The 27,663-nt window shown below is 45.4% G+C and overlaps 1 protein-coding gene across 7 annotated transcripts in view; it reads left to right on the top strand.

Annotated features, from left to right (window-relative positions):
• LOC146188347 (uncharacterized) overlaps nucleotides 1-20,245 on the top strand; it is a 113,649-nt gene extending 93,404 nt beyond the window's left edge. For 5 of the 7 annotated variants that reach the window (XM_084603739.1, XM_084603745.1, XM_084603738.1 and 2 more), the window contains one exon: nucleotides 3,429-3,550. In XM_084603739.1, coding sequence (XP_084459865.1) covers nucleotides 3,429-3,532 — 104 coding nt within the window. In that variant the 3' untranslated portion in view covers nucleotides 3,533-3,550. Of the gene's footprint in view, nucleotides 1-3,428; nucleotides 3,551-13,301; nucleotides 13,331-20,052 lie in introns of those variants that run through there. The other 2 variants (XM_084603740.1, XM_084603743.1) reach the window with 2 other exon arrangements.
• The last annotated feature ends 7,418 nt before the right edge of the window (nucleotides 20,246-27,663 follow it).

Genomic DNA, 27,663 nt, shown 5'->3' with positions numbered 1-27,663 from the left:
TGGCAGAGGATAGACATCCTTGCGCATGATCTTGTTGAGCCGGCGGTAGTCGACACAAAACCGGAAGGAGCCATCTTTCTTAGGTACCAACACAACTGGAGACGCCCAGGGACTGTGGGATGGCCGAATGACACCACGACGGAGCATGTCGTCCACATGATCAGCAATTACTTGGTGCTCTGAAGCCGACACGCGACAGGGGCGCTGGCGCAAAGGGGCGGTTTTACCAGTGTCGATGGTGTGCTGTACGACAGACGTCCAGCCCAAGTCAGTTTGAGGAAGGTCGACTGAAGAAGCGAAGTTCTGCAAGAGGGCGACAAGTTGATCACGTTGCGCGAGTGGAAGATCAGCATCAATAGCATGTTGGAAAACGTCGGAGGGCGTCGAAGCGGTCGCAACATCGCAAGAGCACAGACTAACGTCGAAGGAGGGGGTTGAGTCAGCAAGAGTGGTGATATGACCGGGATCAAGCTCTTCAAGACGTCCAATGCATTCGCCACGGAGCAGGACTGCTGGGCAAGAAAATGGGTTCGAGGCGTAAAGTGCACTCTCGCCGTCTTGAATTTCGAGAACTGCGAACGGAAAAAGGAGGCAGGGATGACGGGAGGCGGCTTCGGAAGGTGTAAAAATCTCAGTCAAAGGAGTTACACACTCACAAGACAGTGGTACGAGGGCAGCAGAAAACGGAGGAATGTCGTTGTCATGGGCGACGAGAAGTTTTGCAGTGCGGGGGGGGGGGGTATCACAGAAGGGGGCATCACAGATGGGGGCGAAGGCAATTTGCGCGCGAGCACAGTCAATAACGGCCTGATGAGTCGATAGAAAATCGTATCCGAGGATGATATCATGCGAGCAGTTCGGCAGAACAATAAACTCGATGGGGTACAAGACGTCTTGAATGAGCACACGGGCTGTGCAAGATGCGGAGGGGTTAATGTGCTGTGATGAGGTGGTGCGGAGCGAAAAGTCGGAAATCGGAGTGGTCACTTTGCGAATTCGACGGCAGAGCGCTTCACTGATGACGGAGACGGCTGCACCGGTATCGACGAGAGCGAGAACTGTGGCGCCTTCTACAGAAACTTTGATAACATTAGCGGGACGACACGAAGGACTTGAGAAATTCGAAACAAGCGCAGTTCTTGCCTCCGCAACTGCGACTGTTAGTTTCCCTCAACGGTGCTGGTAGGACGTCGCAGCATTGGAGAAAGCGATCGGCGCCGAGGAGAATATGATCAACGAGTGGCATAGGTTTGGCGATCTTGTGAGACAAATTGTGAACCGGGCGGAACCATTTGCGAGCGTGAGTCTGTATAATACGGGTAAAGTCGAATGTCAGGCTGTGAAGGTTGGAGGCGCTGGCGACAAAGGCGTGCAACATGGCCCGGCCGACTGCAGGCATAGCAAATCGGAAGGTTGTCCGTAGTGCGCCAAGGTTTCATAGGATGTGGGCTGAACCTTGAGGGTGGGGCTTGGAACGAAGGCTCAGCATGTGGCGGTGAACGGTAGGCAGGGTCCTGCGCATAGGAGCCAGACGTGGGCGAAGGTGGTGGCCTAGCCGTTACTTGGGCATGCGTGAGAGGTGCATTCACAGGCGGCAGCACGGGGTTGGACGGCAAGACATCAGCGACGTGTTCTTGCATGACACGGCGTATAGTAGGTGCCAAAGATGGAGCCAGTTCAGGAACGAGGCGGCCCGAGTCTTGAAAATGGGGAAGGAGCAAGAGTTGACGTGCGACCTCTTCACGAATAAAACCTTTTATCTGTTGATTCAGCGGGCTCCCTTCAGAAGTTGGCGAACCACCCAGGGCTGGAGCGGCGCTTAGAAGCGAGCCGCTTGCGGAGCTCGTCGTAGCTCTGGCAAAGTTTCACAATTTCACTAACGCTGGTGGGATCTTTCGCTACCAGCATCTGGAAGGCGTCCTCAGGAATGCCCTCGAGGATGTAGCGGATTTTGTTCGCTTCCGGCATGGCCGGGTCGACTCGTTTGCAGCGATCAACAATGTCTTCTATGTAGCTGGTAAAGGTCTCATCAGCGCGCTGAACACGATCGTGTAAACGTTGTTCGGCACGAAGCTTACGCACTGCCGGGCGGCCGAACACTTCCGCGAAATTCTTTTTAAATGTCGACCAAGATGACAGGTCAGCCTCATGGTTGCGAAACCAGAGGTTCGCCACGTCCGTCAGATAGAATATGACGTTACTGAGCTTGTATGAGCCATCCCACTTGTTGTAGGTGCTTACTCTTTCATAGGATGACAGCCAGTCGTCGACATCTTGATCGGCCGTGCCGCTGAACAGGCAAGGGTCACGCTGGCGCACGACGCCAGAACACATGATGGTGGGTGGAACGGCCGGCAGTGTCGAAGTGGACTCGTCTTGCATGGCGGTCGTAGAGAGAGATGGCTGAAGTGCTGACTATCACAGTACAATGTCTACTTATAGGACAAGTAATAACCACAGATCCCGACCATGAAAGTAAAATAACAAGAAGAATAAGATTGGGATAGAGCGCATTTGGCATGCAGTCACAGATTATGACATGCAGCTTACCGGTATCACTCAAGAGGAAAGGAAGCAACACTTGCACCTTAACTGTACTCACCTATGGGGCTGAAACGTGGGGGCTAATCAGGACGGATCTACTTAAGTTGAGGACAACGCAGAGGGCTATGGAACGAAACCTTTTAGGGGTCACGTTATAATATAGGAAGCGTGCAGAGGGGGTCAGAGAAATTACTCAAGTTACTGACATCGTAGTGCAAACCAAGATGCAGAAATGGCCATGGGCAGGACATGGAGTGCAAAGAGAGGATAACCGCTGGTCGCCTATAGTAACAAACTGGATTCCAAGGAAAGGAAAGCGTACCAGGGTGCAGTAGAAAGTTAGGTGGGCGGAGGAAGTTAATCAGTTTGTAGTGGTCAAGTGGATTAAGCTAGCACAGAACTGGGTTATTTGGAGAAATATGGTAGAGGTCTTCGCCCTGCAGTGGGTATAGTCAGGCTGATGATGTTGAAGTCAAGTTCGCTGCTGACACAGCTTTCTTAAAAAGAACAGGCATTCCTAAGGGTTCTTTAAGGAATACATCTGCAGGGGAACAAATCTCTAAAGCTATAAGCATGGGGGGAGGAGAGAAGAACAAAGCTAACAGAATAATATCACCACAGTGAACCACACCTGGCGCGCAACAAAAAAAAAGGCTCAAGGGCCGACTCATTTAGGAAGTAATAAAAAAAAGTGCTTTAAGAAACAGATGCAGCTTATGCTGTTGCGGAGGGGGGATACAGTGTGAACGTGCTTTGAATAAACTTTACAATGTAACGCTATATGGGATTCTTTTCACGAATATTATTGTGCAGAGGAAATATATTGAAGGGATTCTAGCTTTCTAACTTTATTTTCTTTCCATTCCTTCAACTTTCATTTGAAGATATTGCAACACCGCTGACCATCTTCTGGCGCCACCAAGTGGCCGAATGTCTTGGCACGTGGCTAAGCGTCATCCTCGTCTCTCTCGAGTTTTCGCTGCATTAAAAAGGGCCAGCTCGGTTGTTATGCTGCTTGCAATGTGTGTTGGTGACATTTGGTGGAGGTGCTGGGTAAGATCCCATGTACGTTGCCCCCGAAGACGTCAGTGACGCTGCTCATCAACGCGTGGACGCGACTCCTGTCCATAAAGCCAGCCATCGCCTGCGAGGCCTAAAACCTGAGTTCGAACCGCTGTCCACCCCGCTACGAACCATGACATTCACGACGAGCAGCCAGACAAGTCAGCCTTCCAGCAACGCTCCACCGTTTGTCCTTCTCGCACCGCGATCACCGCCATCATTTCATGGTGACCGGTTAGAGGATGTGGAAGACTGGTTGTCCAGTTTTTAACCAATGGGACGACGAGCGGAAGCTAATGAATGTGTACTTCGCACTGAAAGACTAGGCCAAGACCTGGTTTGAGAACCACGAGGCGTCCTTTGTCAACTGTGCAGCCATTCTCCGTGAGTTACAACATTCAGCTCGAGTGCGCGCAAAAAAAATGCAGAGATTGCACTTCGTTCAAGGTCTCAACAGTCAAATGAGAGTGTGGCCATGTTTGTCGAGGACATGACGCGGCTTTTCAATCGGGCCGACGCTGCCATGCCTGAGGCAACAAGGGTGCGGCACCTCATGCGCGGGGTGAAGGAGCAGTTGTTCGCTGGCCTCATGCGCGACCCCCCAAGAACGGTTGCAGATTTCGCGAGAGAAGCTACCAGCATGGAACGTTCCCTGCAGGAACGGAGTACCCAATACGGCCGCCAGGCAGGCGCAGCGGCCACACCCTGCTGCGCGTCCGTGCCAGCAGCCAGGGACGAGGCATTGCGGGAGCTTGTGAGGAGAATTGTCCGCGAAGAGCTGCAAAACCTCCACTTGAATGCTCCCTCTGCAAAGAATTATTCTACCGTGGACGTCATCCGTGATGAAATTCGGCCACCACCACCACCACCACCACCACCACCAGCACCACAACCGGAGCCATGCATCATGACTTATAGTGATGTCTTACGTCGACCTGCTCCCGAGCCAGGTACATTCCGTCCCGTTGTCGGACCACCGCCTCGCTACATGCGCCCCGTCGAGCAGCAACAAGATCTGCGCCCCGTCGAGCCGCAGCAATACCAGCGTCCCGCAATCAGCAAGGCGCACTTGTGGCGCACGCCCAACAGACGGCCGCTCTGTTATCACTGCGGCGTACCTGGTCACATTCTTCGCAATCGCCCATACCGGAGAATAGGCTTGAGAGGATTTCCACCAAACGCGCCTCGACCCCGCTATGGCGAAAGACCACAGGAGATTAGTACCTGGCTGCTAACGAGATGCAGCCAACGTCACCACAACAGCGGTCGCGATCGACATCTCCGAAGTGTTTTGCTTCGCCCAGTCGGTACTCTTCCTCTGGGCAATTCAGAGGCGCGTCCCGTCACCGGAAAAACAAAACACGGCGACCTCCGGGGGTGGGGCCGCCGCTATGTTTCAGATTAAACAGCCTCCACCCGACGATTTGACGCGACGGCCCGAGCGGCGACGACCCGATCCGATGAACTTACCGACGTGCTGCGAACGCATTGTTTCCGGGGAAATTTTTGTAACCGCAGACAGTTGTGATGTGACCGCACTTGTGGATACCGGCGCCGATTTCTCCGTCATGAGCAGCCAGCTAGCCACGACACTCCGTAAGGTTCTGACGCCTTGGTCTGTGCCAATGATGCGTACCGCCGGTGGTCATGTAATGACGCCGATTGGCATGTGCACTTGCCGCATAGAGATCTGCGGTTTTAATTTTACTGGCACATTTGCCATATTACAAGAGTGCTGCAAAGATCTGATTCTCGGCATGAATTTTCTTCAAGAGTATGGTGCTGTTATAGACCTTCGGGAGCAGCTCATGGTATCGTTTTCAACCAAGCGAGTCGTTGATAGCAACACGGACTTCCGGAAAACGATGTTGCGCGTCTTTGACGACCACATAACGATCCCTCCGCGCGCGAGCAAGTTCGTCACAGTCGAATGTGGTCACAGCACCGGCACGCGTGGCATTGCTGAAGCTAACCTGTCACTGCTTCTAACTCGACAAGTTCGTGTAGCTCGGGGCCTTGTTGAACTCGTCCGTGGCCAAGCGAAAGTGCTAGTGACAAACTTCCCATGTGAACCCCAACATTTGACGGCGAACACGACGGTCGCTTATTTTGAAGAACTTGGACAATGTACAGGCCAGTACGCTTTATTCAATACATCAGACGTCGGCAATGCGACGCCTACAGCCATTCAGACTGATGTGAAGCCGCACCTCTTACCCAGTGAGAAACGCTGCATAGAGAATCTTGTCAATTCGTTCCGCGACTGTTTTGCATCAACCTCCGAGCTCCGACAGACGCCACTAACGAAGCACCGAATTATAGTTGCCGATAACCAACGTCCACTATGTCAGCGTCCTTACCGGGTGTATTCAAAAGAACGTGATGAAATCCGCCACCAAGTAACAGAAATGCTCCATGACGACGTTATCCAACCGTCGACGAGCCCCTGTGCTTCGCCTGTTGTCCTAGTCGCAAAGAAGGATGGGACCTTGAGGTTTTGCGTGGATTACAGATGCCTCAACACCGTCACGAAAAAGGATGTGTACCCCCTGCCACGCATAGACGATTCCCTCGATCGCCTTCGCCACGCCACTTACTTTTCGTCCCTTGACCTCCGCAGTGGATATTGGCAAATAGAGGTTGACGAGCGAGACTGTGAGAATACCGCTTTTATTACGCTGGGCAGTTTGTATGAATTTAAAGTGCTCCCGTTTGGTCTGTGTTTGGCCCCTGCCACATTTCAGCGAATGATGGACACTGTACTCTCTGGTCTGAAGTGGCAGTCATGCCTCCTATATCTCGACGACGTTGTGATTTTCTCGGACATGTTCGACGAGAACCTGAAACGATTGCCCGCTGCCTTCGAGGCCTTCCGATCTACCAGTCTCTCTACAATACCCGAAAAATGCCACTTTGCTTTTAACGAGCTGAAATTTCTCGGCCACATTGTCAGCGCTCGAGCTGTTAGCCCAGACCCAGAGAAGACGGCCGCTGTCTCTTCATTCCCCAAACCAGCGGATAAACGAAGCTTGCGTCAATTTCTCGGCCTCAGCGCGTACTTTCGTCGCTTTGTTAACAATTTCTCCAAGATCGCTGAGCCTCTGACCCGTCTGACAAAAGACGCCGAGCCGTTCTTTTGGGGCCCCGACCAGGAAAACGCTTTCACGCAACTCAAGTTCTGTCTCCAATGTACGCCAATACTTGGCCACTTCGACGAAGAGGCCGACACGGAATTTCACACGGATGCCAGTAACGTTGGCCTCGGTGCGGTCCTTGTTCAGTGGCAGGACGGTGCAGAACGTGTCATTGCTTACGCCAGTCGCACTTTGTCCCGTTCCGAAGTTAATTATTCAACTACCGAAAAGGAGTGCCTCGCTGTTGTGTGGGCAGTCATTAAATTTCGTCTGTACCTGTACGGTCGTCCGTTTCGTGTCGTGAGCGACCATCACTCTCTGTGTTGGCTGGCAAACCTGAAAGATCCATCGGGTCGGCTTGCTCGATGGAGCCTTCGGTTGCAAGAATTTGACGTTAAAATCGTGCACAAATCCGGCAAGAAACACAGTGATGCTGACTGTCTTTCTCGCGCCCCTACTCCCTGTCGCGCGGACGGCTCCGACGACGATTCCGTTTTCCTCGGTGTTATCGCGACGTCCACCTTATCCCGAAAGCAGCGGGCTGACTCTGAACTTTTGCCCCTCATTGAATACCTCGAAGGAACCGTGTCATCTCCTCCTCAGCTCTTCAGGCGCGGACTGTCGTCATTTTGCCTGTGCGATGGTGTGCTCTACAAGAAGAACTACGGTCCAACAGAAACTGCTTATCTACTTGTAGTACCCACAACGCTACATGACGAAGTTCTTCGTGCGTGCCACGATGACCTTTCTTCCGGCCATCTCGGGTTTTCTCGCACATTGGCACGGATACGCCGAAAGTACTACTGGTCCAGGCTAGCTGCCGTTGTGCACCGCTACGTCCGTACCTGCCGTGAGTGCCAGCGGCGGAAAACACCACCCATTAAACCAACTGGGCTCTTACAGCCTATCGATCTCCCGAAATTCTCATTTCAATAGGTCGGCATGGACTTACTGGGCCCATTTCCGAAGTGCTGCATGAGTAACCGGTATATAGCGGTTGCCACTGACTACTTTAGCCGCTACTGTGGGACCAAGGCCATTCCCCGTGGTACCGCAGAGGAAGTTGCGCATTTCTTCATTCACAACATTGTACTCCGTCATGGTGCGCCAAAAGCCGTCTTAACTGACAGAGGAAATTCGTTTACGCCGGCACTCACGAGTGAGGTACTTCGACTCAGTGGCACCCCCCACCGCAAGACAACAGCCTATCATCCTCAAACTAATGGACTGATTGAGCGGCTTAACAGGACAATTGCCGATATAATTTCTATGTATGTAGACGACGATCATGGGAACTTGGACCGATTTCTGCCGTACATCAAGTTCGCATACAACACTGCACTCCAGGAAACAACACGTTTCACTCCATCTCATTTCGTTCATGGACGCGAACCCTTGACTATGCTGGATGCCATGCTTCTTCCAGATTCTGCTTCCTCCACTGTCGTGGGGGCTGGCCAATTTATTCGTGACGCAGAAGCTGCACGCCAGCTTGCCCGACAGCGAATTTGGCCCCAACAAGTACACGACGCCCAGCGCTACAACCTGCGACACCGAGAGGTGACTTACACGCCCGGCGACCAAGTCTGGATATGGAGCCCAATACGGTTGCGAGGGCGCTCTGAAAAGCTTCTGGGCGATACTTTGGACCTTACGAGGTGCTCCGCCGTCTCAGCGCGGTGAACTACGAGGTGCTACCACAATGCACTGTACGCTCCTCTCGGCAGCCGAAATCTGAAATAGTTCACGTTGCCAGAATGAAGCCATATTACAATAGTTAAACAATTTCAGGGTCCAAACCAGAGCCAGAGACTTTCCCGTATAACTTGCCCCGCTTTTCTACTATTCCCCTACGCTTGCGGCATCGGGTCGATGCCCCTTGGAAGGGGGGCAGTGCCACACCGTTGACCACCTTCTGGCGCCACCAAGTGGCCGAATACCAAGATACTTTGTTGGGCGAGTTGGTACTTATTCATTATTAATATAAACAGCGCGAACACGAAGACAAGGGACAAGAAACAAGAAAGCCACAGTACATGCTCTGACTCACAACTAAGCCTAAGCCGTTTACTCCAAGGCCCAGAAAAACAAACAATCATGAAGAAAACGAAACAGTCACGTGAAAAAACCCCTGGGTTCACCTGCTGCATAAAAGATTGCTTTAAAAAATCACTTAAAAGAGACACCTCTTTGCTTGAAAGAGCAAGAGACGTCTTGCTGACAAACTTATTGTCCGTTGAAATAAAATACGCTTCCACTATCTCTCTCGTTATCTTCTCTTTGTGGCGATATATAATCTTAACACTGTCAAACTTAGGAGTGCACTTCTTCTTCTCCTTCTTCATTATTTCACATGACTGGCAATGGGATACCAGAAACGTTTTGTCCTTTCCAATTTCCAAGTTGTTACAGTGTTCCTGTAGTCTCTTATTAATACACCGTCCGATTTGTCCTATATAACTGGCTCCACAAGAGAGTGGAAGCCTATACACAACACCTGTCTTGCATCCAACATATGGGTTTCTATGTTTCACCCCACATTCTTGCTTCTTCGCTTCTCTTTCCCTTTGAATAACCGGGCAGATCCTCTTCATCTTGAGCGGGGCGGTCAGTGCAACGTCCACATTATACCTCTTACCTACATTTTTGAGGCCATGCGAAATCCTGTGCACATATGGTACCACTGCAACCTTCCTCTTCCTCTCACCCATGCTAGGCAGGGATTTCAATCTGTGCGTTCTTTTAAGGTTCTTTAGTACCCGGCAACTGGCCTCAATAATAACTGACTCCCGATAACCGGCCTTTGCAATTCTCTTCACTTGTCTTTCAAAACTCTTGCCCATGCCGTGGTAACAAGATTTCTTCAACGCATTTAATAAGCAAGTGTTTATCATCCCATTCTTCACTAATTTGGAATGTCCTGAATTGGAGCCTAGCAACGGCTTCATCGATCTCGGGTTGTATTCCCAACAAACATGATCATCACCCAATTGAATCAAAATATCTAAATACTGTAACCGATCGTCCACTGGTTTCTCAACAGTAAATTCCAGGCCGGATCCACACTCAGTAAGAACATCCATAACGTCCTTCATTCGTTGATTGAATCCTTCACGGCCTGTTAATACTAAATAGTCGTCCACATATCTGAAGGTGGAATAATGTAAGCCCTGCAAGTTATCCTTCAGGTGTCTGTCCACGTACATTAAGAAGATGTCACTCAAGACCGGTGCAACACTCGACCCAATGCAGACTCCAGCCTTCTGCGTATACAGCTTGTTCTTCCAGCCTATCAAGGTCGATTCCAGGTAGAACCTCAAAAGTTCAAGGAAACTTTCAACACTCACACCTGAGGCGTCAATGAAGTCACATTCATGTTTTCTTCATGATTGTTTGTTTTTCTGGGCCTTGGCGTAAACGGCTTAGGCTTAGTTGTGAGTCAGCGCATGTACTGTGGCTTTCTTGTTTCTTGTCCCTTGTCTTCGTGTTCACGCTGTTTATATTAATAATGAAGTGGCCGAATGTCTTGGCACGTGGCTAAGCGTCATCCTCGTCTCTCTCGAGTTTTCGCTTGATTAAAAAGGGCCAGCTCGGTTGTTGTGCTGCTTGCTACGTGTGTTGGTGACAATATTTATTCCTGCTGGTTCCAATGTTCTAATTTATTTATTAGATAAGCCTTTCTACATTTGCTGCCCCTTGCAGATTTGAAGGCTTGCTGCAAATATATAATTTAATTTTTCGAATAACTGCTTTAGGGAGGTTTTTGCCTGCATCTGCCCTATGGCCATTACGCCTTACGTTCATTGGTTGCTCAATCTTTGAGATGTACTTTTATGGCAGGAGGAGCAGTATAGAAGGTCGATAACGTTTGAAAATGTGCAAGTAAATCCTGATATTATGAAAGAAGTGAAATCGCTTACTTCACTTTTAACAGCATTGCCTTTTCGAACATTATCGCACGTCTTACATCAAGGTCGGGAGCAAGGATCTTGTTGTCGAGTTTAGAATATATTGGAATATCTCTTAGGTTTGCGTTACGTTGGCATGTTACCCTTGCTGCCTCCGGGAATATTTTATTCAGGCAATCATTGCAAACAAGCATAGAGTGGTATTTCCGCAGATTACGGTTTATGTTTGGAAATGGATACGAGCGAATACTTAGGAAAAAAGGCTGGCATTCATTGTTAGCTTTTGGTCGTTTCGTGAACACATCGTTACTGTTTAAGGTGCTTGCTTTTTTGAGGACCATATTAAGGGAGTTGCCGGTATAGTTCCTCTGAATTAGTGTTGCTTTCAAATATTTTAGTTTGTTTAGGTAGTCATAATTATCGCTACATATTCTTCTAAGCCCTGTACTATAAATAGTGCTTGCTTACAATGTCTCGGATGAAGACTCGTAAAATGATAGGAATTGTTGCTTATCTTTTGGCGCACTGTACAACGAAGTTTTAAGTTTTCTCTTTCAACTGACACTATGGGGTCGAGAAAGTCAACTTTCATTTGTGACGACAGACGAGTGAATTTATTACTACTTTGATTATTATTAAGATGCGAGACGAATGGCTGGAGTGATTCGGATCCATGCTGCCATATCATGAAAAAATCATCAATATATCGAAAGTATATAAATGTTTTTTCCGAAAATCAATTTAGTATATTGGATTTTATAACTCCCGTGAATATATTCGCCTAAGTCGGCGCAAATGGAGTACTGATGCTGGTTCCAAATATATGCAAGTAATAGGATTAATCGAACTCGAAATACTTTAAAGTTGCGACTAATTAAGGAGCGATAGATAAACGTCAGAGGCATGCGGAAGGGGATTGTTGATGAATACTTGAGAGAGGAATGCTTGATTAATAGTTGAGAAAAGAATCCCATATAGCTTTATTTGTACAGCTTATTCACAGCACGTGTAGACTCTATCCCCCGTCCACAATAGCAGAAGTTGCAGGTATTTGTACAATCTTAATTACTCCTTATCGCTTCCTACTTGAGTTGGCCCTTGAACCTTTTTTTTCGCATGCCAGGTGTGGTTCACTATCCTGTTATTATTTGTTTGTCTTGTCTTTCACCCCTACCCCCCCCCCCCCAACCTTGCTTAAATTTTTCGAGAATTGTTTCCCTGCAGACGTATTCCTTATCAGAAACTTTTAGAATGCCTGTTCCCCTTTAAGAAAGATGTGTCTGCACCGAAACTGCTTTAGGTGGTGACTAATCATTCACCCTCGATTGTAAATTTTCGTAGTACTACCGCTTTTATTTCTTTTTCAGACCACAGGATCAGCGGTTCCAGGTTGAGAAATACAAATGAAGAAATATTTTTATATTTTCTTTATATATTTTTTTTTCACTCACTCACCTAGTTTCTTCTCAACCCCCTCCTCCTACACTCTCCTTGATCTAAATCCTTCTCACCACTTTCCCCAGGCCCAGCTTTCAGTCTTCGGAAACAAAAGCATATTTACACCCCTGCCAGTGATGATCGTTCTCCGCAGACAAAGACAAGCTCACTTGTCGAAGCGTTGGTTTGACCTGAGAACTGAGGCCTCCCCCCTTTACCTTTGTTCACTACCCTTGTTGCTGTTTAATATCTCATTGCGTTTGTAACTCTCGATATATAGTGAGAGATCTGGCGCAGTAATAGGATGGATGGAAACAACTTTGTCGAATAAAAAAAAAAAGTCTTCCAGGGTGGTCTCCTACTAGTACAGGAGTCCACGGGCTTTGGCTTCACATAGAGCCCGATCGACCAGCCATTTCTGACCGGCGGGTTGAGCTGTCCGCAAAGCAGCCTCCCAGGAAGAAAAGGTGGGATGGGGGATGGGGGGCACTGCCTGGGGGGAAGGACATTCCCACAGGTAGTGGAAAAGTGAGGATTTTTGCTCGCCACAGGTGTAGCAGTGAGGGGGCAAGCCAGGGTGAAGGCATGAGAGACGGTAGGGGGAAATGAAACAATTCGTCTGCAATTGTCGCCATGTAGCAATGGATAAGGGAGACAAGGTTCTGTGGGGTGGTGGCAGTGTCATGCGCTTGTATTTGTAGAATGTGGTAATTTGGTGGTATGTAGAAAGGACCGATGCGGCCTCCTGCGCGGAGTTGGGTGCCTGATCATCCGGGGCTCTGGTAGAGAGTTCTCGAGCCAGGGCATGAACGCGCTCATTACCGGGGATCGAGGCATGCCCTGGGATCGAAGTTAGATTAACCGTTCGGTCGAGAGAGGTGGCGGTGGTAAGAATATGATGCGCGGCCGGTGTCGCCACGCCGTTTAGGTAGTGGCGGTATGCCGCCTGATAATCTGTACAAATTTCGGTAATGGCTTCGTCAATGGCTGAATGGGCAAGCGCGAGTGCGATGGCGGCTCCTTCCGCTTCTGCAGGCGAATTAGTTCGAATAGTGGCGGCGGCCCCCACTCTGCCATCTTCGTAGGCAGCGACTGCAGTGAAAAATCCTACTTTAGAATTCCCTTCCGCGTCGACATAGAGGATATCAGAGCGGTTGCGGTATCTTTTGGTGTAATAGCTCGCTCTAACTTCTAAAACACTTCCAAATTTTTTTAGATCATCGTGAGTGACTCAAGACTACCCTGGACCACCATCATCTGGTTACTGTGGCGCAGTAACATGCGCGATATTCGATTTTTATTTGCTCATACAGACCGGAAGCAGCGACGCCAGTCACTCTGTGTCAGCTAGGTTTTTGCTTATGTAAACCCTCAAGAAGCTTTGAACGAAGAAGAGACAGGTTAGTTCATATTAAGTGCGGTAACAGCAATAGAAGCGGAAGAAATTGTGGTATACAGGCTCTTGCTAGTATTGTGTCACTGGTCTTATCACTACTCTTGCGCGACAAGGACAAATGTTTCTTTAACTACGTAGTTACTAATAAAGCTGCAGAGCTTTCCTTTGTACCCATATGGCTGCATTTGGGTGGATTTATTATTTCCAGATGGCTTCCAAATTTTTGTGATAACAATAGTGCGCTTTCAGACGATCGCCGAAAAATAAAACTACTTTGCAGCGCTCTTTAGCATCCATATTTTATTATTTTACAAGTTTTCGAGTTTCAAACAACCTTGAAAAGTTGTTACCAAGGTGGTAGATAGGGATTAAGAAGTGACCCTCGAGTAAGGACAGGAAGGCAAAAAGGAAATTACTAGGGTTATTTTCTCAGTTCTGACTCTGATTTCGGTTTAATGTGCCATACGGTCAATAGCACGTAATCGCGAACTGTTATTTTAATTCGGCGCCTTCCCAGAAAACATATAATGTCATGCTATGAACGAGTAATATGAACTTCTCTGCATTACGCAGTAGTAGCGTATCTTACTCGGGAAATAATAGAAACCGTGTGATCGAGGCGCACACCTAATCCTAAATTTATATCTTAGCAGAGTCGTGTCGGGGATAAAGAAAGCTGCAGTGCAATGTGGGGCAGACAGGATGAAATGTATTGAGACACCAATGAGATGAGAGGCGCTGCTGCACGGAAGCTAACTGCTGCCGGGCCGAACAATGCCGGCGCCAAGCAGCACCCGAGTGTTGTCTAGCAGTGCGATTTCAGATGCCTTCGTTGTATCTTCACATGACCTGAGAAAAGTTAAGGGGCATGGTAAACGGGGGGAGCCTGAATATTATTTATTGCTTCAAACTTAGGATCCATAGACATTACAGATGTGGGCGGGGGCTGTACTTGTCTTAAGCGGGGAAAATTACAAAGGACACGTGTTCGACTACAGGAAATGAATTCCAGTCAGGTGCGATTGAGGAGTTTCCTACCTTGCATTCGCTGCAAGGTAAAAACCTTAGCAATCCCACCTCATTGGCATTCGGTCGTGCCTTTTTAAAAGGATGCCCGCCTTTCGACTAAGAAAAAAGGTGCTCCTCAAGTAAGAATTGAAGTAAGAATGAGGAGCGTTCTCTAATAATTCTTTTTTAGAGCCTGTTCAGATAATAAATGAGACGAGCCGATTGCAGCGCATGGACCGCTTTAGTTTCGAAAATTTCGGAGGGAATTTAAATTTTTGCCAAGCATAAGTGGTTTCAGAGATTTTTGGCCTGTGCTGCGACAAACTCCGAACAGAAATCAGTAAAAAAGGTTTTGTACTTCACTTATTTGATTTGGACCAGTGTGTACGAAGTGTCTATTTTATTAAGTGTTGAAAATCTTTCAATTTAATCAATTTTTCTGCTAAATGCTGCAGAAACGCATACACAGTGCGCATGAAAATGCAGAGGAACTCAATGTCCCTGGGGTCGGGATGCAAGTTCTTGCATCCCGACCCCAGGGACATTGAGTGGGACCCCTTTATTTGCCAACTCTTCTCGTATGCTGTGGCTAGATAGGCAGAAAATTATGTGTTAATGTTTCCACTCTGTGCTTAAGCGCATATGAACAAAACATTTCTCGGATCTTTTAAATTCAACAGCAAGCAACAGGACTCCAACATATGTACACAAAATGATTAATTTGCGTGGAAATGCGCCTCGAATCACTACTGCGATTCAAACCTTCATCTTAAACCAAATTCAAGGTCACATTTGCGCATAATTTGTGCTGGCTACTTCTTTGAAAAGCACGTTATCCAGGCTGCTTAAGGAGAAACAGGCCATGAGAGTTGTTTTGCATTGGCATTGATTTAATTAACTGAAAACCGCAGGAAAATGTTTAGTTCGGCATAGAGCCTAGTCCAATTCCCTTGCTTTCATATACCATAACGTCAGTTCTAAAAAATTGAAAACTTTTATGAACTGGGCACATCAACAAAATATTTCTGCATATTTCTACAGAAATGAGGCTGGAAGAACAAGTCTATAAAATTCATCTTAACAGATTTTCGCAAGAAGAAAACTACATGAGGTTCCTCTAGGGGAAATATTTTGAATATACGTAACTGCGTGCCTGGCAAAATTTTATATTATTACAACCAATCACCCTAGCTAAACCCATGAACAATAGAGCGCTTGTGATGGGAAAAAGTGGGGCTAATGATTATAACTGCCACATAAATAGATCACATCAGCACTTGCTGTTTTTCACGTGTCCAAATAATGTAAGATCACACCATATAGCTCTGAATCTATCTGTCCAGCGAAATGCGCTTTCATCATCACAATTATTATCACCAATCGGGCTATACACACTCCAAGGCGGAAGCCTCTCCCATATACCCCCAATGAACGCGGTCCTGAGATAGCTGCATCCCCTTGACCCCTGCGAACTTCGAAATTTCATCCGCCCACCTAACTTTCTGGCGTACCTGTTACGCTCTTTCCTTGGAATCCAGTTTCTTACACAAAGTGGCATTCGATTAGCCTCTCTTCGTCCAACATTTCCTGTCCATGCCCATTTCTTCTTCATGCTTTCTACAAGAATATTATTAATTTGAATTATTTCTATGATCCACTTTGCACTCTTTTTATGTGTTAACGTTACCTCTACCATTCTTCGTTCGAAGTCCTCTGCGCTGTGTTCAACTTAAGTATAACGCTTTTCATTAACCTCCATGTTTCAGCCCCATTGGTTATTAACGGCAAGATGGAGCTGTTATACACTTTCCTCTTGAGCTATACCAGTAACATGGTAGTCATTATGTGTAAGTACTTGCCAAATGCGCTCCATCCCAATGTTACTCTCCTTATTTCCCTTTCATAGTCCGGGTCTGCAGTTACTACCTATCCTAAGGAGACATAATGGCCTACTACTTCAGTGCGTCGTTACTTAACCTAAGCCGCTGTTCTTTCCCGAGGCTGCTGAACATTACCTTAGTATTCTGCTTGTTGATTTTAAAGCCTAACTTTCAGCTTTTATAGTCCAGCAAATCGGTCATATTTTGCAGCTGTTCTCCTCAATTACTTAGCAAGGCAATACAACCACCGAATTGCAGGCTACTGAGGTATCCTTCATTTACACTTGCCTCTAACTTCTCCCATTCCACTCCTCTGAACAGTTCCAGTAAGCAAGCTGTGAATATTAATTAGAGTGGTCCTATCTTCTTGCCCAACTCCTTTTTATAAGAATTTAGTTAGTTTTCTTTATGAAGAACTATGGGGGGGTTGCTATGTAGCCACTATATTTAGATCTTCCAGTACCTTCACATACGGCTCGTCTACACTGATTTCACTATTCCTTCATGGTCGCCAACGTTTCTACTGAGTAATATGCTTTCTTATAACCAATGAATTCTATATATAATGGTTGGTTATATTCCGAGCATTATGTGGATATGATCGACAGTAGTGTAATATTTCCGCAAACCTGCTTGGTCGTTTGCTTGATTGATCGAAGTCTAAAGTTGTCCTGATTCTACTAGTGATTTCCTTAGCAAATAGCTTAAACGCATCTGATCATAAGCTAAGTGATTGCTAATTTTTGCAGTCCTTAGTGTCCCGTTTCTTATCAATTAAGATAATGTTTGCGTTCTTACATGGTTCCGGTACAATCGACGACACTAGACAATGCGTATACAGGGTCGCTAGTTTTTCTAGCACGATATACTCCGTCCTTCAAGAAATCTGCACTTACCTGATTTTCTCCAGCTTCTCATAATTTCTAAAACTTTAATATCTTGAATAATACGCGGTAGCAGATGTGAAGGTCAACAACATGATGAAGGAGGTTTTAGCGATTATTGCATGCAATTAGCACAGCCGCGTTTATATGAATGCGACGCTAGCGCAACGTCATTCGTCCCTGGTGGAACGTCTGACTTTTTTTCGATACTGACAATCTCATTATTGTCCTAACTTCTTTGGCTACTGTAGAGATCAGTATATAGCTCCTCGGCCACTTTGACTATCTAGTCCATATTCGTGATTGCATTGCCCACCTTGTCTCTTAGCCCATTTATATAAATTCTGATTGTGCCCAATTTCCTCTTCACCACTTTAAGGCTGCCCCCGTTCTAATAAGCATTCAAAATTTGCCCCATGCTATACTCTCTTAAGCCGGCAACTTAGGGCTTATTGATGGGTTTTGATATCTCTGCAGGCTCTTCCTATCTTTTGGGTTGGAAGATTTCACACTTAAACGTATTTTAATTAAACATTTCGTCTCCTTAGACAGCGCACCTGTACCCTCTCTAACTATCCTACCGCCTACTTCTACAACGCCCTCACTAAAGATATCTCTGAAATTATTGCCCATTACTTCTACACTATAATGTCGTAATCCTCGGGTTGAATTGAATATATACTCTGTAGCGAGATCCTGAACTCTTCTGCCCTCCCTCTCAGTGCTATTTTATAGATGGACTTCTTTTCTACTAATCCGTTTCGTTCTCTCTTCAGTTTAGATTCATTCGAGACCTTAATATTCTGTGGTCACTGCACCGAACGTTCCCGATTAACTCTACATCCTACATAATGGCGCGCTTCGAACACAGTATCAAGTCAATTTCATTTTCAGTCTTCTCGTTAGGACTTTGCCATGTCCACTTCTGGTTCTTACGTATGCTGAAAAAGGAATTCATCATTCCTAAGTTATTGGGCTCTGCAAACTCAAATAGTACCTCCCCCTGTTATTCCTAGAACCAATGTTATAGGCACCCACTGCGTGGTCTTCTGCATGCTTCTTCCCTACATTGGCATTGAAGTGGCATTCAAGTCGCTAACTAGTACCATATAGTTTCTTTTCCGCATTGCCGATTCTTGCATTGCCGCATTGCCGGGGCTGTACAGGACTGATCATGGGAGGTTGTGGCCGGATACTATACCAGACTGGCCAACTCCTGTTCTGATGAGGGAGTATGTTTAACGAGGTGTTCGCCGGCATCCGGTCGCACCTCAAACCTGTTTATTCAATTCCATCGACATACGCATTCTTTTTAGTCTGGTGGAGAGTTGCCCTGCACCGGGATTCGAACCAAGGCCCTCTCTCACCTTAGGCATTATTCCTACTTGTATGCCACAGAAAAATGCATTCTCTAAAACATTCATTATAAAACGGCTTTTTTCTCTAGCTAGAAAAGATCAGCAAAGGAGGCCGACTCTTACAAATGCTGACGAGGATGCTAAAATTGATTTCATTACTTATAACATTTTATGTCAGAAAGCCCGCATGACGTGTCTATTTATATTTGGCAAGATGACACTCCGAAGTTTTCAATTTGAAAGAAAATTTTACCTTTGGCCATCTGCCAAATAAACAAGGTAATATTTAATGATCACTCATATATCAGCGCTCGTCTCAATTGTGACGACCACGAAAACTGAAAAATGTGAGAACGGCAAGTTCGCTCTGTCCCCCTGTGAGATGCTATCGGTCCTATTTCTTACCGATGAATATTGCAACGAAGCATACATGTATCAAATTATAAACAGAAAGATAACAAAGCTGTAAGACAAAAATTTTAACTCAGGTATAAGAGGATCCAAGAATCAATAGGAATGAAAAAGCACATGACACCGGCAAATAACATGAGCCATAAGCAACCTACTCTAACAAATTTCAAATATTATAATGCCGTTTCTCATTCCTATATTATCTGTGGCTTTTAGGAGATACGTTTTTAAAGAATTCAATAAGTAACATTATTTTGCTTTAAATAACATTACCAGAATAAGTTGCGGCAAATTTGCAAATGAGGAACCGGAAATTAAAACAACGTCTAAAATCATTTCAATAAATATTGCACAGGGCTGTAACTGGCCGCTCTCAGTTTCGGAGCCAGTAAAGGTAATACGCAGTACGCACCAAGGACTCCGTATATATCTTTCGGACGGATTATGTGAGTGTCATAGATGTCTGGCCAGAAATTTCTCGCGTTGCAACATGAAGGTTTCATCGCACATAGCCAGTAGTGTGAGAGAAATGTTTCGTAGCATGGGGAATATTCAGAACACAAGTTTAGTTAAGAAATGTATGGTAATAATGTTGACAAAAGGAAGGATTGACAGCGCAACAAAACGACGCGCGCAAATAGGCACACAGGACATTATTCCGACATTATTTGTAAACCAGTTATACTTATTTTAAAACCTGTTCATATTTGTTCAGAATAATCGTCCTGCTCTCTATGGACAACGAAAAGTAGCAGAAGGGCGGACAGAACGTGTGTCTGTCTTCATATTAGTATGTGATGGTGTTCATATCAATGTCCTGTGTGCCTATTTGTGAGTGTCTTTTTGTTGCACTGTTAATCTTTCTTTTTATGAGCAATGCACCAACTAGCCAAGCAATCATTTTTACTTAGTTATAATATTGTAGGCTGTTTTAGAAAACTAAATTAGACCACGTATGAGCAACAAATGTGGTCCGACATTATTTGTAAACCAGTTATATTTCTTTTAATAACTGTTCATGTTTGTGCAGATTATTCGTCCTGCTCTCTGTGGACAACGGCAAGTAGCAGAAGGGTGGAGAGAATGTGTGTCTTTGCCTTCAAATTAGCATGTGATGGTGCTCATATCTAAATGTATTCAAGTGAACGCCAAACATTACTGAAACGTAGGTAGTATTCTTGTGGTGCACATAACGACGTTGATCATTTTTTTCTTCAGCCAGTCTTCAGAGTTCTACTTTCTAAAGTGCTGCGCACTTCCTCATTCTTCACGAAATGAATAAATACATATACATTGTTCTGGAGTTTGGGCTCGCGTTTTTTAAATATTTTCTTCAAATACACTTCAAATATAGCCTTTTTTTCGTTCGCTTATAAACCGAATATTTCAAAACAACCAAAACATTATTGAAGTAGTTATGAGTGGTAGATTTATAATAAAGAGGTAACTATATTCAGGAAAGATGTCCCGCACAATCAAAAAGCAGAGTTCTATAATGCGAGCGACAGTCCACTCTCTCAAGGGTGATGGAATGTGTATCATGTTTCTCTGTAGCAAATTGTAGCGACAAAAAAGCAAGTTCGTTCTTCGAACATGGCTTCTCCTCTGCACCCTTTGTGGTAGCGAAAGCATAGACATTTGCTTAAGGCTTGAGCCAATATTTCTGAGTACTGCACAGTTGCGAATAGACGAGAATGTCGTTTGCGCAAAATATCGCTTTGAAATAAGTTGAAGAGGTAAAACGCGCAGAGAGCATCGTATCTTTTCAAGCTAAGGGACCATTTTTAAAAGGTTGTAAATCGATATTTTCAGAAGAGTATTGACTATAATATTGAGCTCTCAAAATACTCTATTTGAGGTCAACAAAAGGGCAACAAGAAGAGTCGTTTAAATTGCGGTTTTAAACATAATTCGTATAACAAAATATGCACACGGCTTAATCGAGTACTTCTGTTTTGTTTTTTTTTTTTTTTGCTAGAACGTTTGCCTAAACAGTTTGAAACGTGGTTAGCAGTCAAACAAGGTTGAATTCAGGTCTTGCTGTGTTGAAGACCTGCGTGTACTCCCATGCAGCCTTTAGACAGAACGCCCGACATCTGCGGTGCTTCTGCAATTGCGCATTACGCACGTGTAACAAATCTAATGGATGATTGTATAAAGACATAAGGTTTTAAGTAATGGACTGCGTTGCAACTACTAGCCGGGGAAACTAGTAATAAACTGTAATAAAGCTTCGAAGGTCTTTGTGTGTGCTTAAGCTACGCCCTAAGAGCGAGAAGCAATAGCACCATCAAACGGCGCTGTCGCCTTTCGGGACTGTCATTCACCAGTACCAGGTTTTGAAAATAACTCGGGAAACGACATGCCTTAGTTCGTATCGAAGTTCATCACTGAAACCACAATATGGTGAGTACAGTATAAACGTGCCAGGATTATGGGAGGGGCAGGCTTCGGCCGCCCTGGAGACAAAGTTATTCCTCAAAACCAAAGCCTAACAGACGTGAAAAAAACGACAATGACTAACGGCGTGTAAGGCTCGTGACCTTGTTTTTACATGAGCCGAACTTGATGAATCAACCTCGTGACTTGCCCAAAATCTTCATATGCACTCCAGTGGCGAGGGTCTACTGCATTATGATCTTTTATACCCTTAATCTACGAATTCATCCATGACATTATACTCCTATTGCAAGTAAAGGCTTCCTTCCTTATCGAAATCAATAACAAACAGAGTTGCAAAACCCCAGCCCGATTTCAATTCGAAGCCTCACTATCAACCTTCCGTCTGACTCTAGACGGCTGCAGTGCGTCTTTCAGCAGGGGGCAGGTCTATTATGGTGTACCGTGCAGACGCATTAGAGATCCTATAAATCACTGTTAAGCCCAGCGTACATGTCATTTGACATTGATCTCTCCCCTTGGCTTTTACTGTTTGACTTTTGAGGTTGATATTTGATATTCTTACTTTTGCTTTGAGATCGTGAGACGAAAACTTTATGAAAGGTTGTTTTAGGTATAACGTGATTTACAGCTGCATATATGCTACATACCATGTTCTCGCGCATTACACATAGTTTCACAATTCAATCCACCTGGAGCACAACCGCGCTAATTAAAGTAATTCGCAAGAGGCAGTTTCCCTGCAGGAGGTGTAGTTAGGATGTCGAATATTATGCTAATGAATGAGTTTAGGTTTGAAGAAACTTATGTATCTACATAATATTGATTGAAGCAAAATATGAGCAATTATAATAAACCTCCGAGGCTACGCTGAGTGCCTGCAATCCAGTAATCAAAGTAATTACACTAATCAGAAAGCAGAATTCGGGTAATGTCAGGGGCGTATAAGCTGAAATTATGATATTTAATTTTCAACAACGGCTTGCTATCTGGTGGGTCATGAATGTTAGTTTACATGGTATTATTTCTCACTTAATTGTGCACAGCATGAGGCTGTGTCCAGGATATTTACAATGTTGCCACCTTCAATTTACACTGCCTCTATATCGAGAATCATGTTGGCACAATTTCAAAAAGCTTGACCCAGTATATTTAAATTACCAATTAGTGGAACTCAACATTCAGTGGCGTTCAAACTGTTAAGACCAGGGTCTATTTTTTTAAACTACTTTTGTGTCCATGCAGCTGTAAGCAGGACATTAATAAAGAACAAAAAGTATTCGGGCCCAGAAGAAGCACCAAGTATAAACGTCCAGAACAACCGATGAATCGAAGTAGACAGGCATAAACACTGATTTACCGCTGCTTCAATAAGGGTGATTACAAGTTGCTTGAAAGGAAGAGAGCATAAATATTGATTGATTAGCAACTGCACTTTAGTGTTTTGTGCATACGGACGAGATCAAAACCTTCAGCAGCATGCACGAAATTCTGGAGTGGGTACTCAACAGAGGATCATGATAAAACAAGTTGGTAAAACCACATCAAATATTAAACAGCTTTACATTGCACTTTTCAGGTGCCAATGAATTGTTACGCCGCTTAGATAGGCCAATAAAGCTGTCCGCTGCTACTGTTATTGCCTTCTTAAAATAGCGTTTATACATGTGCAGTTTTCATTGTTTTAATGCTTTTAGGTCAAATTATTGTTGGCACTCCATTCTTTAAACTAATTTTATTCGCCAGCTGATACTGCTATATCAACAAACGGAAAATTTCGAATGACACAGCTGGCTTTATTAGCCACTGACGCTGCCATTATCCGTGAACACCCGAATTACGATCAATACAAACTTACCATAATTTTATGGAAGAGAGATATTTGAGAAACTGAGAAGCAAAATATTTAGTGGAGTGTTTCTCTCACTTGGACCGCCCGGTGGTAGCACCGTTCAAGGTTACTAAGTGCTAAATAATAATCAACCTCTAAAAACCAGTTGCACTAGCTGACACTGCCATCAGGCGTTTTGGTGGTGTTCGGACGGTTTTTTTTTTGCTGATGACCTTTCTTTTTATCATCCTAACATATTGTTCAATACCTGACACAAGTCATCGTTTTGCTTCGTTTTACCATGTGTACCGACTAGACCATCATTCTCGGTGTGGTTGAGGTATAGACATTGAAAAACATTTGAAGCCGATGTAATCGTTCAACAATTCTAAGACATTCAGTTCAGGCGTTCAGTCGTGTCCGACTCTTCGGGACCCTATGGACCATGTCACGCCACGCTTTCCGGTCTCTCACTATCTTCTTAACATCACATAGCTTCATCTGCAATGCTTCGAGAATGCCATCTAACCATCGCGTTCGCTGCCTACCCCTTCTCCGGCGACCCTCAACCTTTCCCAACATCAAATCTTTCTCCAGCGACTCCTCTCTTCTCATCAGATGACCAAAGTAGCTGAGCTTTAACTTTAGAATTTGACCCTCCAAAGAGCAGTCAGGGTTTATGGTCGACAATATCGACTGATTTGATCTTCTGGCAGTCCAAGGAACTTTTAAGAGTCTTCGCCAGCACCACAATTCAAACGCGTCAATTCTTCGGCGGTCAGCCTTTTTCACAGTCCAACTCTCGCATCCATACATCACAACTGGAAAGACCATAGCACGGGTTATACGGATCTTGGTTGGCAGACTAATGTCTCTGCTCTTTACTAGGCGGTCAAGGCTAACCATTGCTCTCTTTCCCAGAAGCAGGCGTCTCCTAATTTCATGGCTGCAGTCTCCTTCCGAGGTAATCTTGGCGCCCAAGAACAGAAAATCTGTCACAGCTTCCACTTCTTGTCCATTGATGCTCCAGGACTTGATAGGGCAAGACGCCATGATCTTCGTCTTTTTAATGTTCAGTTTAAGCCAAAACTTCTCACTCTCTTCTTGTACGCGCATCAGAAGTCTCTTGAGTTCCACTTCACTTTCTGCCATTAAAGTGGTATCATCCGCATATCTAAGGTTGTTGATACGTTTTCCAGCAATCTTCACTCCAGCTGAAGAGTCGTCCTGACCGGCCTTTCTCATGATGCACTCTGCATATAGGTTAAATAGGCAGGGCGACAGTATGCAGCCTTGCCTCACCCCTTTCTCAATCGGAAACCAATCAGTAAGACCATGCCCAGTTCTGACTGTGGCCTCTTGCCCTTCATAAAGGTTCCTGAGGAGACAGATGAGGTGAATTGGAACTCCCATCTCTTGGAGAGCTTGCCACAATCTGCTGTGATCTACGCAGTCAAACGCTTTCGCATAATCAATAAAGCAGAAGTAAATGGGTTTCTGGAACTCTCTTGCTTTTTCCATGATCCAGCGAAGGTTGGCAATTTGGTCTCTAGTTCCTCTGCCCCTGAGAAACCCAGCTTGCACGTCCGGAAGCTCCCGATCCACATACTGCTGCAGCCTACCTTGCAGGATTTTTAACATCACCTTGCTAGCATGCGAAATAAGCGCGATCGTGCGGTAGTTGGAACAATCTTTGGCACTGCCTTTCTTTGGAATGGGGATGTAAACTGACCTCCTCCAATCCTGTGGCCACTGCAGGGTTGTCCAAACCTTTTGACATAATGTATGCAGTGTGTTGACAGCGTCGTGGTTGAGGTTTTGAAGCAACTCAGCTGGAATACCATCAATTCCGCTAGCTTTGTTCTTAGCAAGGCTGGCTAAGGCCCATTCAACTTCACTCTTCAGGATGCCCGGCTCGAGATCAGTAATCACAACCGTCCTATGTTGGGTTTGCACATCCGGGTCCTTCTTGTACAGTTCTTCTGTGTATTCCTGCCACCTCTTCTTTATCTCTGAGGCTTCAGTGAGGTCCTTGCCTCGTTTGTCCTTTATTACGCCCAGCTTAGCACAGAAGCTTCCTTCAATATCTTTGATTGTCTTATACAGAGCTCTTGTGTTCCTTAATTGGCTGTTGTCCTCAACTGCTTGACACTGTATGTTCAGGAAGGCATTCTTATCTCTCCTTGTTATTTTCTGAAAATCCGCATTGAGAACCTTGTATCTTTCTCTTTCCCCCATACCTTTTGCCATCCTCCTTTCCTCAGCTATTTGCAAAGCCTCTTCAGATAACCAGTTTGCTTTTTTGCATTTCTTTTGCTTTGGAACTACCTTAGTAGCAACTTCTTGTATTATATCACGAACATCAGTCCACATCTCTTCGGGCTCTTTGTCTTCTAGATCTAATTCTTGAAATCGATTCCTCACTGCACCGCATATTCTAAAGGAATCTGATCCAGATCATACCTGAAAGGCCTTCTAGTTTTCTGCGTTTTCCTCAATCGAAGCTTAATTTTGGCAACAAGAAGTTGATGATCGGTGCCACAATCGGCCCCAGGCCTTATTTTTACTGCTTGTATAGCGCTTCTTCATCTCTGGCGGCAAATAATATAATCGATCTGGTTCATGTACAGACCGTCCGGTGAAATCCATGTGTACAGGCGCCTCTTGTGCTGTTGAAAATGAGTATTCGCTATGGTCAGGTTGTTTTCTTGACAGAGCTCTACTAGCTTCTGCCCAGCTTCATTTGGCTCACCAAGACCGAACTTGCCTGTAATTCCGGATATTTCATCACTCCCGACCTTAGCATTCCAGTCTCCTATGAGAAAAACGATGTCTGATGATGGGGTGCGGTCTAAAAGGGATTGTAGGTCCGCATAAAATCTCTCAACGTCAGCTTCTTCAGCATTGTTCCAGTGGAATAAAAACATACGAACGAAGGTTCAACATAGTCTTATTCTACAAACAGGCACATATCAACAAAGTGGTGCAAAAACCATATAATTATTTTGCGACCGGATAATATATCAACATACACATCATGCACAAATTCTATGCCATTCGTTCTTTTTCCTCTGTTCACATCAGCACATTTTCAATACCCTACCTATCTGAACCAACGTATTTGCATTGAGGTAATCTATTTCTTTATAGCGCGACTCCACATAGGGGCTGCTGACGCAGTTTTCTCATTCATTTATTATACTAAAGGCTTCGAAAATTTCTGAGATCTTTTGGGTCCTGAACTTGCTCAAAAAACGTGTCCTATTCAAAAACGTCTTGCATGCTGGCTTGCGTGAGCAGCACCCAATGTGGTAAGCTAAGTGGCTTGCGCTAGTTAACGAATGGGCTATCCTGCGATGCTCGAGCAAGTGTTTGTTAATGCAGCGTCCCGTCTATTCACTATTCCGTCTGGCACAGGCGAGAGGAATGTTGTACACCACTAGAAACTCACATTTAACCAGAGGTTTTGTGTGCTTAAATTTGCACATCGGCCTCTTGATGGTATTTACTAGGCGGCATGTGAGTCCCAGCTTTTCAGGGGCTGAAAACAACACGCCCGCCGCACATTCCACCGACCTTCTTGAGGCGATTTGACACCTGATGCAATTAGAGAACAACGCGCGTTTTCTCCTTGATTGCGCAACTCACCAGACTTCACCTCGCGAACCTGCTTTCCACGACAGAGGCGACAATTGGTTGGAAACCCCGCCGTCTCCAGTCACATTAGCTGGGCATGACCACTGTTACGTACTTGATGCTCGCAGGACTTGGCAAGAGCAGAGTGGATGCAATTTTTTGCTATAGCACTTTTAACGAGCTTCGGATGGACCGATTGGTAGTTACGAATATGTTTCATCGACATTGGCTTGTACTGCCAGCAGATAAACGTTTCCCGTTTCTTAATATACAAGGCATACAGCTAGAAAGAGGATGTGACCTTTCAGCGACAATTCGCAAGTAAACTTTATGCTCAACGCATCACTAGCAAAGATTTCAAGAATGTTGTTCACAACGGTACCTCTATCCTGAGCGTCAGTCACATTCACTACTACGAGGAAATCGTCTACATACCTAAACACTTTCTGCATGTTTGCGTTGTAAAGAGATGCTTGAATACGCTTGTCATTAGTAGATGACAATATATCCCATAAAAGTGGCGCAGGCGGACGCTTATGCAGACTCCTTTTTGGTAGAAAGGGCGCTCATTAAAACTGACAAAGGTCGATCAGAAATAAGACCTTAAAAGGTATTAAAATTGTTGGTTGATAACTCTGTTCTATTGTGCAGAGGCACCGGCACAGTGTTTCCAGCGAAATTCCTTACTATGTAGAAAGGCTTAGGCTGAGGTACAGAATGGAACAACTCTGCAACACCAATTGAAAACGAGAACTCATCTTTACTTGAAGCTTC

Source organism: Amblyomma maculatum, chromosome 5 (genome assembly GCF_055883805.1).
Source record: "Amblyomma maculatum isolate TAMU_Amacu chromosome 5, ASM5588380v1, whole genome shotgun sequence".
NCBI classification, from domain to species: Eukaryota; Metazoa; Arthropoda; class Arachnida; order Ixodida; family Ixodidae; genus Amblyomma; species Amblyomma maculatum.
The sequence above is the reverse complement of the archived record's forward strand: the minus strand, read 5'-3'. Positions and strand labels throughout refer to the sequence as shown.